At 35.9% G+C, this 13,044-nt stretch overlaps 1 protein-coding gene across 3 annotated transcripts in view; it reads left to right on the top strand.

The window, feature by feature from the left end:
- Positions 1 to 13,044, top strand: part of AGL (amylo-alpha-1,6-glucosidase and 4-alpha-glucanotransferase) — a 38,216-nt gene that overhangs the window by 16,439 nt on the left and 8,733 nt on the right. For all 3 annotated transcript variants that reach the window (XM_065841799.2, XM_065841800.2, XM_071810379.1), the window contains exons 14-28: positions 1 to 164; positions 720 to 821; positions 1,047 to 1,199; positions 1,280 to 1,430; positions 2,550 to 2,674; positions 2,786 to 2,898; positions 3,025 to 3,159; positions 3,658 to 3,788; positions 4,382 to 4,518; positions 6,118 to 6,251; positions 6,984 to 7,159; positions 9,523 to 9,625; positions 10,875 to 11,100; positions 11,545 to 11,656; positions 12,045 to 12,180. In XM_065841799.2, coding sequence (XP_065697871.2) covers positions 1 to 164; positions 720 to 821; positions 1,047 to 1,199; positions 1,280 to 1,430; positions 2,550 to 2,674; positions 2,786 to 2,898; positions 3,025 to 3,159; positions 3,658 to 3,788; positions 4,382 to 4,518; positions 6,118 to 6,251; positions 6,984 to 7,159; positions 9,523 to 9,625; positions 10,875 to 11,100; positions 11,545 to 11,656; positions 12,045 to 12,180 — 2,098 coding nt within the window. The remainder of the gene's footprint in view (positions 165 to 719; positions 822 to 1,046; positions 1,200 to 1,279; positions 1,431 to 2,549; positions 2,675 to 2,785; positions 2,899 to 3,024; positions 3,160 to 3,657; positions 3,789 to 4,381; positions 4,519 to 6,117; positions 6,252 to 6,983; positions 7,160 to 9,522; positions 9,626 to 10,874; positions 11,101 to 11,544; positions 11,657 to 12,044; positions 12,181 to 13,044) is intronic.

Raw genomic sequence — 13,044 nt, 5'->3', positions numbered from 1 at the left:
AGGCAATGACTGCTTATAATAGCCATGAAGAGGGAAGGTTAGTTTATCGTTTTGGAGGTGAACCTGTTGGCTCTTTTGTTCAGCCACGTTTGAGGCCTTTGATGCCAGCTATTGCTCATGCACTGTTTATGGATATTACGCATGATAATGAATGTCCAATTCAGGTGAGCACCTAAACAAAAAAAAAAAAACAAAGTTTACATTGAATGTTTTCTGAATTGATATTTCTGAACCATGGGAGGGCCTGGTGCAGTCTGGATGTTCTTCCTGAGTGATATTTGGGAAGAGTATATTTCAGATCTTCAAGTTTTCATGCACAGAATAAAATTGTATAACAACTCCCTCTGACGTTCAAGCTTCTGTCTTTCAAGGGAAAAAGTACATAAAGCTACTTAAAGCTGTATTGATTCTTTCATTCCAGCTACTATAAGTGGTTCTGTCTCTGCTTGTTAACCTATTCTCCTAAGCTCCTGTTTTACAGGAACGAGTGAGAGAGAATGGTGGGAATTGGAGTGCTTATTTTTGAGGGTTTCTCTGAGGTTGCTTTTGTTAGTGTATTTGTAGTATATTTTTCAATAATTCTTTTGTGATTGAGAAAATTATGATCATGTGAATAGCAATTCCTCTGTTAAACTGAGTATATCTTCTGTATGCTGAATGGGGAGGGATGAATTATATCTTTGTTTCACTGTTTATTGCCTATTTGTTTTTAAATGTAGCACCGATCAGCATATGATGCTCTTCCTAGTGCAATGATTGTTTCCATGGCATGCTGTGCTACAGGAAGCACCAAAGGCTATGATGAACTAGTGCCACACCAGGTATGTGTCTACAGTTTAACTCCTAAGTTTATCTTTAAAATGTAAACTTTGTCCTAGGACATACATTTTAACTGTTTATTTGAAATATCAAGCAGTTTACTGGCTGGTATTACTTCAGATTGTCCAAGTTCATATGAAATTTGAATTGATTATATAGTCAAGACCTCCAGCTGGTTTTCTTTTTCAGAGTAGCACATATTTGCTTAAATCTTAATTTCTTTACAGATCTCTGTAGTATCTGAAGAGAGGTTTTATGCAAAGTGGAATCCAGCACCACACCTGGCTTCTGGTGAAGTAAATTTCCAAACAGGAATTCTTTCAGGAAGGCTGGCCATAAACAGGCTGCATCAGGAGCTGGGGGCTAAAGGCTTTAATCAGGCAAGAAGTGAGGGTAACACTGCAATTTCTCCATATTTATGTTCTGAGTGAGCACAGTTGCAATGGTGCGTCTTTTCTAGGTGTACGTAGATCAAGTTGATGAAGATATAGTGGCAGTGACAAGACATTGCCCTAACACACACCAGTCTGTTGTGGCTGTAAGTCGAACTGCCTTCAGGGATCCTAAAACTTCCTTCTACAGTAAAGAAGTACCTGAAATGTGTATCCCAGGTAATCAGATTTCTCTTCAAGAGACGGCAGGTGTACAAAAAATTCAAGTTATCCTAATTCTGTATGTTTTAATGTAAAACACATAAAATCAATATGAGAGTTTTCGGTATATAACACTTCTTTTATTTGTACTAACACGCACGCACCAAAAGTAACAATAACAAATGCATCTTGCCTAGCGTTTTCAAAGACATACATCTTGAGTATACTTCCTGCTGTAGGCTCCCCATTAGATTGTGGTTTTGTTTACTGCCTTGTTTGTGACCTGGTAAGAAATAGTGGACAGCAAGATGTTTAATTGTTTGGGGGGATTACTATTTATTAAGTGCTATACTGGGGAAAAAAGGCTAAAATCTCATCATATTTGTCAATGTGTTATTACATATGACTTATTTTGTGGGTTTAAAATACATCTTAATGAGAACTTTGTGTAAGTTAATGTAAACATAACGTATAGGTAACACATACATACTATTAATCAAATATCTAAAGTATTTACTATGCTTAATAATAAAGTATAATGACTTTTACACATTACTTGGACATATTTCTGAAAAGAAGCTTTCCAAACTGGCTTTTTAGGCATACTCAGTTCTTTTAGTGCATGTGTGTACCTGTTTTAAAGTCAGTCGTTATATGTTAAGATGTTCACAAGTGGCTGCAAGACTTGTATACCTTAGTTTGCAGATTACTGAAAGGATAGAGAAAATTAAAGTATTTGAATATTAATAAGTTGTTACACTTAGAAGATAAACCGTCCGTAGCCGCGATTTAGAAGCCAGTCTAATACAGTCTCCAAAACCAGCAGCGGTGGTGATGAGTGGAAGACAGGTTGTAATTCACTAGTCATTGACTGATTTTATGGTTAATTTATTAAAAAATAATAAAATTGCAGTTTTAAATACAATACAGCAAATAAACTGGTAAGAAATGTTTATAGGATATTTTAAAACACTTCCACACATGTTTTTGTCACTTCTAGATGTTCTTTAACCGTACAGCAGAGACTTATATCTTGAATATTTAGGCTTTTAGTTCTAGGTTTTGCTTCATGTTTTCAAAAGAATCACTTTTCGTTTAAATATATTAACAGCTACAACATGATTTAACTTTTCTTAGGAAAAATAGAAGAAGTAGTACTTGAGGCTAGGACTATTGAGAGAACTGCTAGTCCTTACAAAAAAGATGAACATTTTATAAATGGATTACCTAATTTCACCGTGGAACTCAGAGAGCATATCCAGGTAATTAACCTCCTTCACCTGTGTTCTGATGTAATATTTTGTAATTCGTGATATTTTATATTAGAAAAAAAGACAGTGAATTTCAGTTGCAAATGTGTTTTCTCTTCTCAGATTAAAGACAGTAAAATTATAAAGCAAGCAGGAACTGCCATAAAAGGCCCAAATGAATTTGTTCAAGAAATAGAATTTGAAAGATTAACACCAGGAAGTGTAATAGTGTTCAGGTAGGTTATTATAATTGCCAAATGGTTGTGTTAGTTAAAATAGAATGATAGGGTTCTCTGGTTTGAGACTTGGGAATAGTTATTCTAAGTGCTATATTTCTACAAGTTATGCATTTGTGTTTATAGAGTTAGCCTGGACCCAAAGGCACAAGAGGCTGTTGGTGTACTCCGCAATCATTTGATCCAGTTCAGCCCTCATTTTAAATCTGGAAGTCTTCCTGATGATCATTCAGCACCTATATTAAAAACGTTATTTTCTTCGTGAGTATTCTTTAAGTTTCTGAAGTAGAACCAAGAGCTACAGTGGGAACCCACTTTAAGGGCAAATGTTGTTTTTTTGTTACCATAGATGGATTTGTATTGACAGAGTGCAGTAAAAGCCTCTGAGATACTCTTTATATGTATAATACTAAGCAGAGTTAATACTGAAACTTCCCAGGCTCTTTTGTTTGTGTTCTGTGTAATTGCTGCTTATAGTAGACTGACTAACATGGAGTGCATGTCACTGTTGGGGTATGATTGTTCAGAGTTTGTACTTAATACTGTGTTTATAAATAAATAGGGAAACATCTCAGCAGAATATCTGAAAAATCAGGCTCTTAATTTCCAAGATTAAGTGGTGAGAGACTTGTGTATATGTCATTATTTTAATGTAAATCTGAAACTAGAATTGTTTGTGAAATCCTTTTGCTGTTTCTTTGCTAATGCTGCTTTTCGGGTTGGAATTTTATTTTTTTTTTCTCTCCACTATTTTTTCAGTATTGCATCTAAACTAACTTTGGCTGACCTAAATCAAGTACTGTATAGGTGTGAGTCAGAAGAACAAGAAGATGGTGGAGGTTGTTACAATATACCAAACTGGTCACCGCTGAAGTATGCAGGCCTCCAAGGTAATAGTTACAGCATCCTTTTTTTTCTTCTGTCAAGAAAAAAAGTAAAGTAGAGCTGCTCAGTCTGGGTCATACCTTAGTACTGTTTTATGGCTAGTGATGTTGTTTGGATAAAAAACACTAAGGTGTGGTTTTTTTTTTTTTTTTTTTTGCTTGACCTTGATACTGATCAGTCTTGTACCCAGGAAATCACATACTAAAACAAGAACCCTCTGTCTTGATGCTCAGGGCTGCAAAATTAAGTTTCAATATGTATTTTAACACCAATGTGCTTGCTTTTAAAATAAAAAGAAAATGCATATACCTTTAGTGAAAAGTCACACTAATTAAACCCTCAGCATTACTAGATTATTGAGGAATGTTGATCACTTATCCAAATGTATGAATTCCATCGTGCTAGCTATTCAACAGTGATTTTCATAACTGTCTAGGATGTATGGTGAGGAAAATACAACTGAGTTGTACCCTAACTAATTCTGCAAATCAGGAGAAGTAATACAGTTAAATCCAGTTAAAGCATCTATTGCTGTCTACCTTTTCCTCCTGAATTGTAATTGCTGCTTGTGATAATGGTGTTGGGTTTGTGTCTGCAGGGTTAATGTCAGTGATGGCAGACATCAGACCAAAGAATGATTTGGGTCATCCGTTTTGTGATAATTTAAGATCTGGAGACTGGATGATTGATTATGTCAGTAATCGTCTGATTTCACGTGCAGGAGCCTGTGCAGAAGTGAGTAAATATATTTATTTGGTGACTTTGGTGTTTTAAATTACTGGTTTGTTTCCTTTTCAATTATTGATATTTTTTTTTAAATTCAGTCTGTCTGTAACATATTTCTTGTCTAGGCAATTTCTTCTAAGGGATTAAACTGTTAAAATGTTTTTATTGCCTCAATTCTATTTAAGAATAGACTGCAAAAGTGAAGAGAAAAATAAGTACGGCATGAATGGGTTGTTAGCTCTTGCGTAAAGGCCTGCAGGGATCCTTCCCTGTTTGTTACTTTTCCTCAAATAAAAATGAGGTGACGATTTCTTTTAAGTAAGTACTTTCAAGAGAGAACCTCAGTACTACTGAGGCATATATGATTATGGTACAGTTATAGTAAGATTGCACAGTCGCGCACTGAGAAGACAGGAATTACTGACATTCAAGTTACCTGTGTAACTGCGTTGTAATACAGTCCTTTTCTTTCGTTGTCATGTTTTATTTTCCTGCATGGCAATTGGTTTATTAATTTCACAGATGAAGACCTTATTTGGGTAGCTTACAATGATGGATATAATAGTAAAGGCTTTAGCATTCTTGTTTCATTTTTTCTGAATTCAAGTGTAGTGATATAAAGCAGTCTAATGTACTGAAGGGAGTGCTGAATCCAACCTCAGACTGAGCTTTTCTGGGAAGGAACTTAGTCTGATACTTGCCAGATTTATTGCTCTTCAAAGACTGCTGCTTATTTTTTTCTGTGTATTTTTTGAGTTCTCAATTTGTGATGTCTCGTTCTATTTTACAGAAAATAAAGCACCTATAGCTAAAGTCACATGAAACTAAACTTTACAACTTCACTGTTTACATAAGTAACTTTCCATAATGTATGGATACATACTTTCTTCATCTGCAATATTTAACTCTTTAATGATGTTCTAATAGGTGGCCATGATGTTCTGTAACACTATGAGAAGGAATGAAGCTAAATACTTCCCAGGTGTCAAACATTTTGCAGTGTTCCAAGGTGGTGTCACTGGTGAAGCTCCAGACTTCTAAGTCCTAGACCCAGATCTGCAGTCATTTTCACTAGTGGCTGTACTTAATTTAGCCTTCTGATAATTTTTCTGTCTCTGGTCTCAAGCTTCATCTCTTCAGTCCTGTGTTTTTAAGCAAAGAGAAACCTCATACCCACACGTGGATTGTAGTGATGTCTTTTGGGTTGCAGCTTTTCTTTGCTACTCAATTTTAATAACTTGAGATATTTGCTACAAGACTAGCGAAGTCTCATCTCTTTCTGTAGTTGATGTTCTTGTCCATTTATGTCGTAGTACAGATTTTTCACTACTACTCTCCTTAGAGTTCATCTTTCTCAGCTGAAATTTTGGAGCAGGAGGATACAGTAATTCTACTACAATTATCTAGCATGGATAACTTAGATATGAATGGTTGCATGCTAGTGCTGGTGTTAATAACTGAAGATCACCTCATGTTTGAGGTGGTCAGGCACAACCTGAGTGTAATAAATGTACAAAACCTTTACTTTACTTTAACTAGGTGAATCCTGAAAGCACTGGGTTTTGAATGCTAGCGTTATCAAGTTCTAATAATATTGTGTTTTAACAGGTTGGTAAATGGTTGAAGGCTATGTTTGTCTACCTAAAGAGAATTCCACGTTACCTCATCCCGTGTTACTTTGATGCCATATTAGTGGGTGCATACACAACGCTTCTGGATGTGGGATGGCGTCAGATGTCTAGGTATGCTTGGCATGTCAGAGCTATAGAGGCACCTCTGTATGTTTGCACCTTTTTAGTTTTATCTGCTGGACAGTCTAATTTGAATATTTTCATACTCATCCAATGTAGAAGGCTAAAATTGGTAGTGAATATCAAATCCATTTTCTAATGGTGGTGGTTGAAAGGCTGAGAGTTCAGATATCTACCCAGGGTTACTGATGGCATTGTGCAGTACGAGGAGGAAACCTTAAGCTATTGTTTCTTTGCCAGGCTTCAGAAACTTTTTTTACTCTAATTTTAATACAAATGCAATTTTTCTTTTAAAGTTCAGGGAGAAAAAGAAGTACAACAGATCAGACATGATGCAGATGCTTTGTTCAACATTTCTTCTCTAACACAGATAAATATCTTTCATTATCTGAGCTCTTTCCTTAGTTCTTGAAATATGTTTAATCTTTAGTTTCTGTTTCTCCTTTGCTTCCTGGAAAGGGAAGTATTTGACATAAACACTCCTACTGGCATTAAAAATTAATATTTAACACTAACATTGGGCACCCACTTTTGGAGAAAAAAGTGATCTACAAATTAAAGCTTACAGACAAAATTGGTTAATGCGAAATATTAAAATTAACTCCTTGATTATTATTTTTATTATGCATAATACTCAAGTCTTCTGTAAATGAACGAAAGTACATTTTATAGACTGTGTTGCTGAATGTAAAGTTATTTTAATTTAATTATGTTGAATTACAGCTTTGTGCAGAATGGATCAACATTTGTTAAACACCTTTCCTTGGGGTCAATCCAGATGTGTGGGATAGGAAAATATTCTTGTCTGCCAGATCTGTCTCCTTCCTTACATGATGTTCCCTATCGACTGAATGAGATTACAAATGAGAAAGAACAGTGTTGTGTTTCCTTGGCAGCTGGTAAGTGACAACAATGTTATTTAAAAAAAAAGTCTTTCAAAATAATTCAACTGTTTATAGTAACTGTATTAAAATTGTCTTGATTGTTCCTGGTATCCATACGTCAGCAACTGTGTGTACAGTGTAGGTAGCAGTTTTCTTCACTTTTCCTCTGTTGTCACCATTTGATTGCAGGGTGACAATAAACCGTGGCAGATGTTTTGTTAACCACCCCCCATTTTTTCCCCCCCATGACCCTCCCTCCCTTCCCACTAAGGAAAGGCAATAGGAGGGCAAAGAGAGAGAGAACTTGCAAGTTGGAAAAAGTTAAAAATGTTTTACTAATACTACTAATAAAATAGAGAAAATAAGAGAAAATAAACAAAACCAATCTTGAATTCCCCAGCAAAGCTCAGCACTGCTCCAGCAACTGCAGGGCAGGCACCTGGAAGTTCTGGGTTGGACTGTGCAGCAAACCGGAACTGGATTCAAGGATGCAGGGTCTGTCACTAGGCCTCAGGTTGCAGGGACAGCAGGCAGGGTCCTACCCAGGTGCCAGCCATAGTCAAAGAGAATGAGACCCTTGTAATCTCCCACTTTTATATGCAGTATCACGTGGATGGGATGGAATACTTAATTGGTCAGTTTCAGTCACCTGTTCTGTTCGCTCCACCTTGTAAATACCTGAGGTGCATTCTTATCAGTGACCTCACATACCATTGCTTGATCTACCAAAAGATGTATGCAACTTCAGAAAAGTGGAGTTACTAAGAACTTAGTTGAAAGGAAAATTCACTGAAAGAGAAACTGGTTTTGTTTTTAACAAAACCAGGACAACGGTGTTTTAACTTGTGTGCAAGATTTAAAAACAAGCAAACAAAAATATCCCCACCTTTTTATTACTGCTTTTGGGGAGGGGGGACTTCATAAGCACTTTATTTAGAAACGTTTTTAGTTTTATCTACTTCTGTCACATGTGGAGATCCACAAGTACATTCTCTTTCCAGAAGATTTGCTTGAGATAAATTCATGTTTAAAAAAGTTAAACCTATTATGCTCAGTATATTCAAGAACTGAATTGTAATGGAGGTCAAGTGTGAATTTGGTGTTTAGAAGTTTGCAGAAAAAGAACCATTAGCAGACCAGAAGAACACCTGATCTGAAACTCACCAGAAGGAAAGAGCATAAAAGCAATCAGCAAATACTGTTTATACCTCTGAATGTTCTGCCAGCTTCTGGCAGTCATTGGATTGAGCACTTTACTGTGTCAGAAGCATTATGTTCTGTGTTTAGTGGCCAAGAATTAATTTATTTTTGTTCTAAGTTGGCTCATTCCATTTCTGAAACCACAGAAACTTTTAACATCCACAGATTCCATGGCATCTGTCTCACCAGGGTGTTTATTTTTTTCTTTTTGCTGTCTATTTTTCTCTCATGGAATTTTATTGCTTTTAGTTCCTTGCTTTTAGTAACATTCCATTTCCTTGCTTTAGTGTTACCTAGAAGCACAGAGGCACAGTGTTCCCTGAAACTGGTCATAAAGATTAATTATACTGGAGGGTTTGGTTTTAAATACTTCCTTCACGTATTCACTGATATTCATGTCTGAGATTGGTAACTCGTACATAGACTGATTCATAGGTGCTGCTGCCATGTGCTGTAAGATTGCGGAAGTGTGGAGGCTATATTGGAGTATTCACAAGTACTTTGGAAAAGTGATAGAAGTTAGAATGTACTGAGAGACTACTTTTTTGAAACTTCACCATATGGAGTTTTTACTTTACCGTATGGAATCTTTTGTTTGTTAGACTGAAAAAGTTAATAAATGGAAGGAAAGACAAGGATTGACCTTACTGTTGTGATTATTATGCTTTATCAGTCAGAATTCTTCTTAAGGTTACAAGTTACAATGTCTGCATTAAGATGTAGGACTAGAAGCTGCTGGGAAAGAGAAACAGGGTTCCTTTTATAGTGGCTGAGAACAATTTTGGGCTGAAGAAATTCAGCTCTCCAGTCTTATCCTTGTTATGCAACTGAGCTGACACAGCTCTCATACATAAGTCATAGTTCTGGATTTTTGTTTGATAGTTTTATTTCTACTTTTTTAATTAAAGGATGGCACAAAGTGGTTTATTGAAGATTTAAATGTGACTTTGGTATAAGAAATTCTGTTGTGTGGTCTTGAAATTCTAGAAGGTAATGGTTCTAAAATGAGGTTTTATTTTGTTTTATCAAGAACTTGATCTAAAGGATTGTTTACTTCAGCTAGGAAAAAAATTATCAGTGTGATTATATGTTTACTTCTGGTTACTTTACACATACATGTGTGCTTCGAGATTTCTACCATGTCAATAAATGAGATGAACAATGACATTTCTTTTTAGGTTTACCTCACTTTTCTTCTGGAATTTTTCGCTCTTGGGGAAGGGATACCTTTATTGCACTGAGAGGTCTAATGTTAGTTACTGGGCGCTATCTAGAAGCAAGGTAAGACTGATTTATTCTTAGTTCTTACTGCTTTTGCAGGTACTTAGGAAAAAAGCATGCTCTCAAAACCTGAGATGACACACAAGCTGCGAGAAACTGTTCATGTGCAGTATAAAACTTTAATGACCCCAGATGGATTTGGGAGTTCTCTCTAAGTAGGTTTAAAAGCACTACTTAAAATTTGTTTTGCTTTCTTAGCACGGATATGAAGCTGATGTTCTTTATTGATAAGGTAGTTTTGACCCCTGTAACACTACTGCTTGTCCTTAAAGTGATCGTGTTTCATGTGTACTTGCGTCATTGTTGCGAGCAATAATTTCAAAATTATTCATTTACAAATTTGAAGTAGCAAGAGAATACTACTTTAAGGAGAAAGTATGATTTTATGTCTACAGGGGTTTTTTGTTGTTTGATTTTGGTAAGTGCTAGTATTTGTCTATTAATACTAGAAATCAACTGATTTTGGATTGTTACAATCTGATATCTGTATGTAAATGTTTAACCTGACAAATGAACCAGATACAAGCTAGATCTTTTCATCTGATATTTTCATTAATCTTTTAATTTGTGTCAAGCTCACCACATGATACAAACATAAGAATTAGTTGTTTTAATTGAGAGTGTATTTATGCTGTTGTACATTTGGCCAACTATTATCTTTCTCATGCAGTAAGATCTGCAGTCTACTAGTGTGTTTCTATTCCCTTTTAAAGCTAGTTGGAATCCATGTTTTCTGCAAGATATGCGCAGCGGTTCTCAAATGAAACTTATAACCTCAGTTGCTGTCACCTCTCTGTATTTCAATAGGAAATTCCCATCTACTCCTGCCCTCCGTCCCCATTCCACCCCACCCATCAGAATGGATACCAGGGTAATCATAAACAATGTCAATAAAAACCTTCCCTGTGACCTCGGTGCAATTTGGATTTAGGCTCTGTAACACTATGTATGAAAAAGCCAACTAGCTTTTTCATATTAGCAGATGTATGATTTGTACAAACTGATTTAACATATTAGTTTTGGGGAATTTGTAGGGAATAGCTGAATTTTTACTGTAAGATAAGTTCATGCTAAATGAAGTCATTAATTGCTTTCAACAACAAACTTGTGGCATCTGTCTTTAAGATCCCTTTTGTTTCCTTGACTTACCTTGCTATTAAGGTAAACTTGAATACTTTGTAGTTAATACTTGTTCCAATAATGGCCTTGAAAGTAACTTAGTCAAGACCGTGTTTTCCTTGTGTTCTAGAAACATCATTTTAGCATTTGGTGGGACTTTAAGGCATGGTCTCATTCCCAATCTGCTTGGCCAGGGGACACATGCCAGATACAACTGTCGTGATGCTGTGTGGTGGTGGCTTCAGTGTATCCAGGACTACTGTAAAATTGTTCCAAATGGATTAGACATTCTCAGGTGTCCTGTTTCCAGGATGTATCCAAGAGATGACTCTTCTCCTCAACCTCCAGGCACTATGGTAAATAATAGTTCTGATTTAAGTACTTAACACAACTACAAACTTTTAAGGAAAGCATGTAATTTTTCTGGCTACAAGAACCTGTCACTATCTGCTGTTAATGGTGAAAACTGATTACAGCACAAGTATTCTGTATTTTAGGTACATCTTACTACATGTGCATCATAAGATTAGACAGGTGCCGGGAGGTGGGAAAGAAGAAAAAAATTCCATGAGCTTCTAAATTTTTTCTTTGCTCTTTGTCTTGAAACAATGCTTATATTAAAAATTGCATACAATGTGTTGCCATTGACAAAGCTGCCACTGAAATTTTAGATGCTTTTATTTTGAAGCATCATAAAATCTAGAAGCTAAGAATTACTACTCTTTGCACATTAGGTATTACCTTTCTACTCACTTTTCGTCTTGCCTTTCACATACCATCCAAACATGCAATCAATCTAGGATCAGCCACTTTATGAAGTAATACAAGAAGCAATGCAACGACACATGGAAGGCATAAATTTCCGAGAAAGGAATGCTGGTCCACAGATAGATCAAAACATGAGAGATGAAGGTAACATACATAGAATACTAGTTTTGCAAGTCAAAAGATGATGATTAGATTTTATTTCTTTCCCTCTGGCTATTGAGTATGTTTTTGAAAATTTTTTAGCGCAACTTAACCTATAGTACTTCAAATATATTTAATGTTTTAAAAAATTCCTAATTAATTATTTATTATCAGCAACTGTTTATATGTTGTGGTGCAACTTATCTTGCACTTCTTAAGTTCACTTAAGAAGTACAGTTTCCTTCAGAAACACACCTCAAATCTCTTTTTTGGAGGCTTTGCTGTTCACTTAGGAGGTTTGTGTGTGTTTAGAGGTTTGGGCTGGGTTGGGCAGTTGAGGTATGGTTCTGTTTGAAATATAAACTTCACACATTATATTCTTGCTCGACAGGTTTTAATGTAACTGCAGGTGTTGACCGTGAAACTGGCTTTGTCTTTGGAGGGAACCGCTTCAATTGTGGCACTTGGATGGATAAAATGGGAGAGAGCGACAGAGCTCGCAATAGAGGAATTCCAGCTACTCCAAGGTACAAAAGCCAGGCTTTTGGGGGGATGTTTTTAAATTATATTTTTAGCTGAGATTAAACACTTTAAAAATAAGCTCTTTACAATGTGCTAGCAAACTACTGCAGGTATCCTTGCTTGAGTTTAGTACAGCATTGGTTTCAAATAGATTTGCCATCTGTGGATGAGAACTGAAGAAAAACATTATATTGCTTACAAGTCAGGCATTTTAATTGGGAACCAAGAGAGGTTGAGGTACTTGCTCTGAAGAGGCTAGATCAGTGATGCTGGAGAAAAATTTTTCATCGAGCAGGCAATAAAACTCAATATAATGTGGAATTTATGCATATGGTGATTATCTGAATATCACTTGGGGAAAAAAAAAAGAAAAAGCAAGCCCAAAAGTGCATTTAGCACTTATTTTAATGCTTTTTAGTTGAGGAATCTATCATGGCAAAAATATTACCTCTGTTACCAAAGTGTGTGTGCAGATTAGAGCCTCTGTTTCGAACACAGTTTTAATATCGGAGAATCAAGTTGTTTGGAGCTGGTCCTTTCTTCATGTTCTTATTTACTGGTATAAAATTATCTTAAATCTGTGCAAATTAGTTGGGTATGATAATGCCACTTTAATCTATTGTACAGTAAGCTCGTTCCCTGACTGTTAGCTGGTAGAAAATCTCACCTGTTTTCCACCCTTTCCTCCATTCTTTCTTCATCAGGTGGAATCCTACCTCTCTAAATAAAAGTAAATTGACACAGTCTGCTTATGCTAATGTTCTCTTGTTCCCTTCATGAAACTCATAAAGTACCTTGTAAAACTGAGTGTGCCTAAAAGTGGCAAATAAGCTACAGCATAGAAAAAATTAAGATATACATCTAGAGGA

This window comes from Patagioenas fasciata, chromosome 6 (genome assembly GCF_037038585.1).
Source record: "Patagioenas fasciata isolate bPatFas1 chromosome 6, bPatFas1.hap1, whole genome shotgun sequence".
Classification (NCBI taxonomy): Eukaryota; Metazoa; Chordata; class Aves; order Columbiformes; family Columbidae; genus Patagioenas; species Patagioenas fasciata.
The sequence above is the reverse complement of the archived record's forward strand: the minus strand, read 5'-3'. Positions and strand labels throughout refer to the sequence as shown.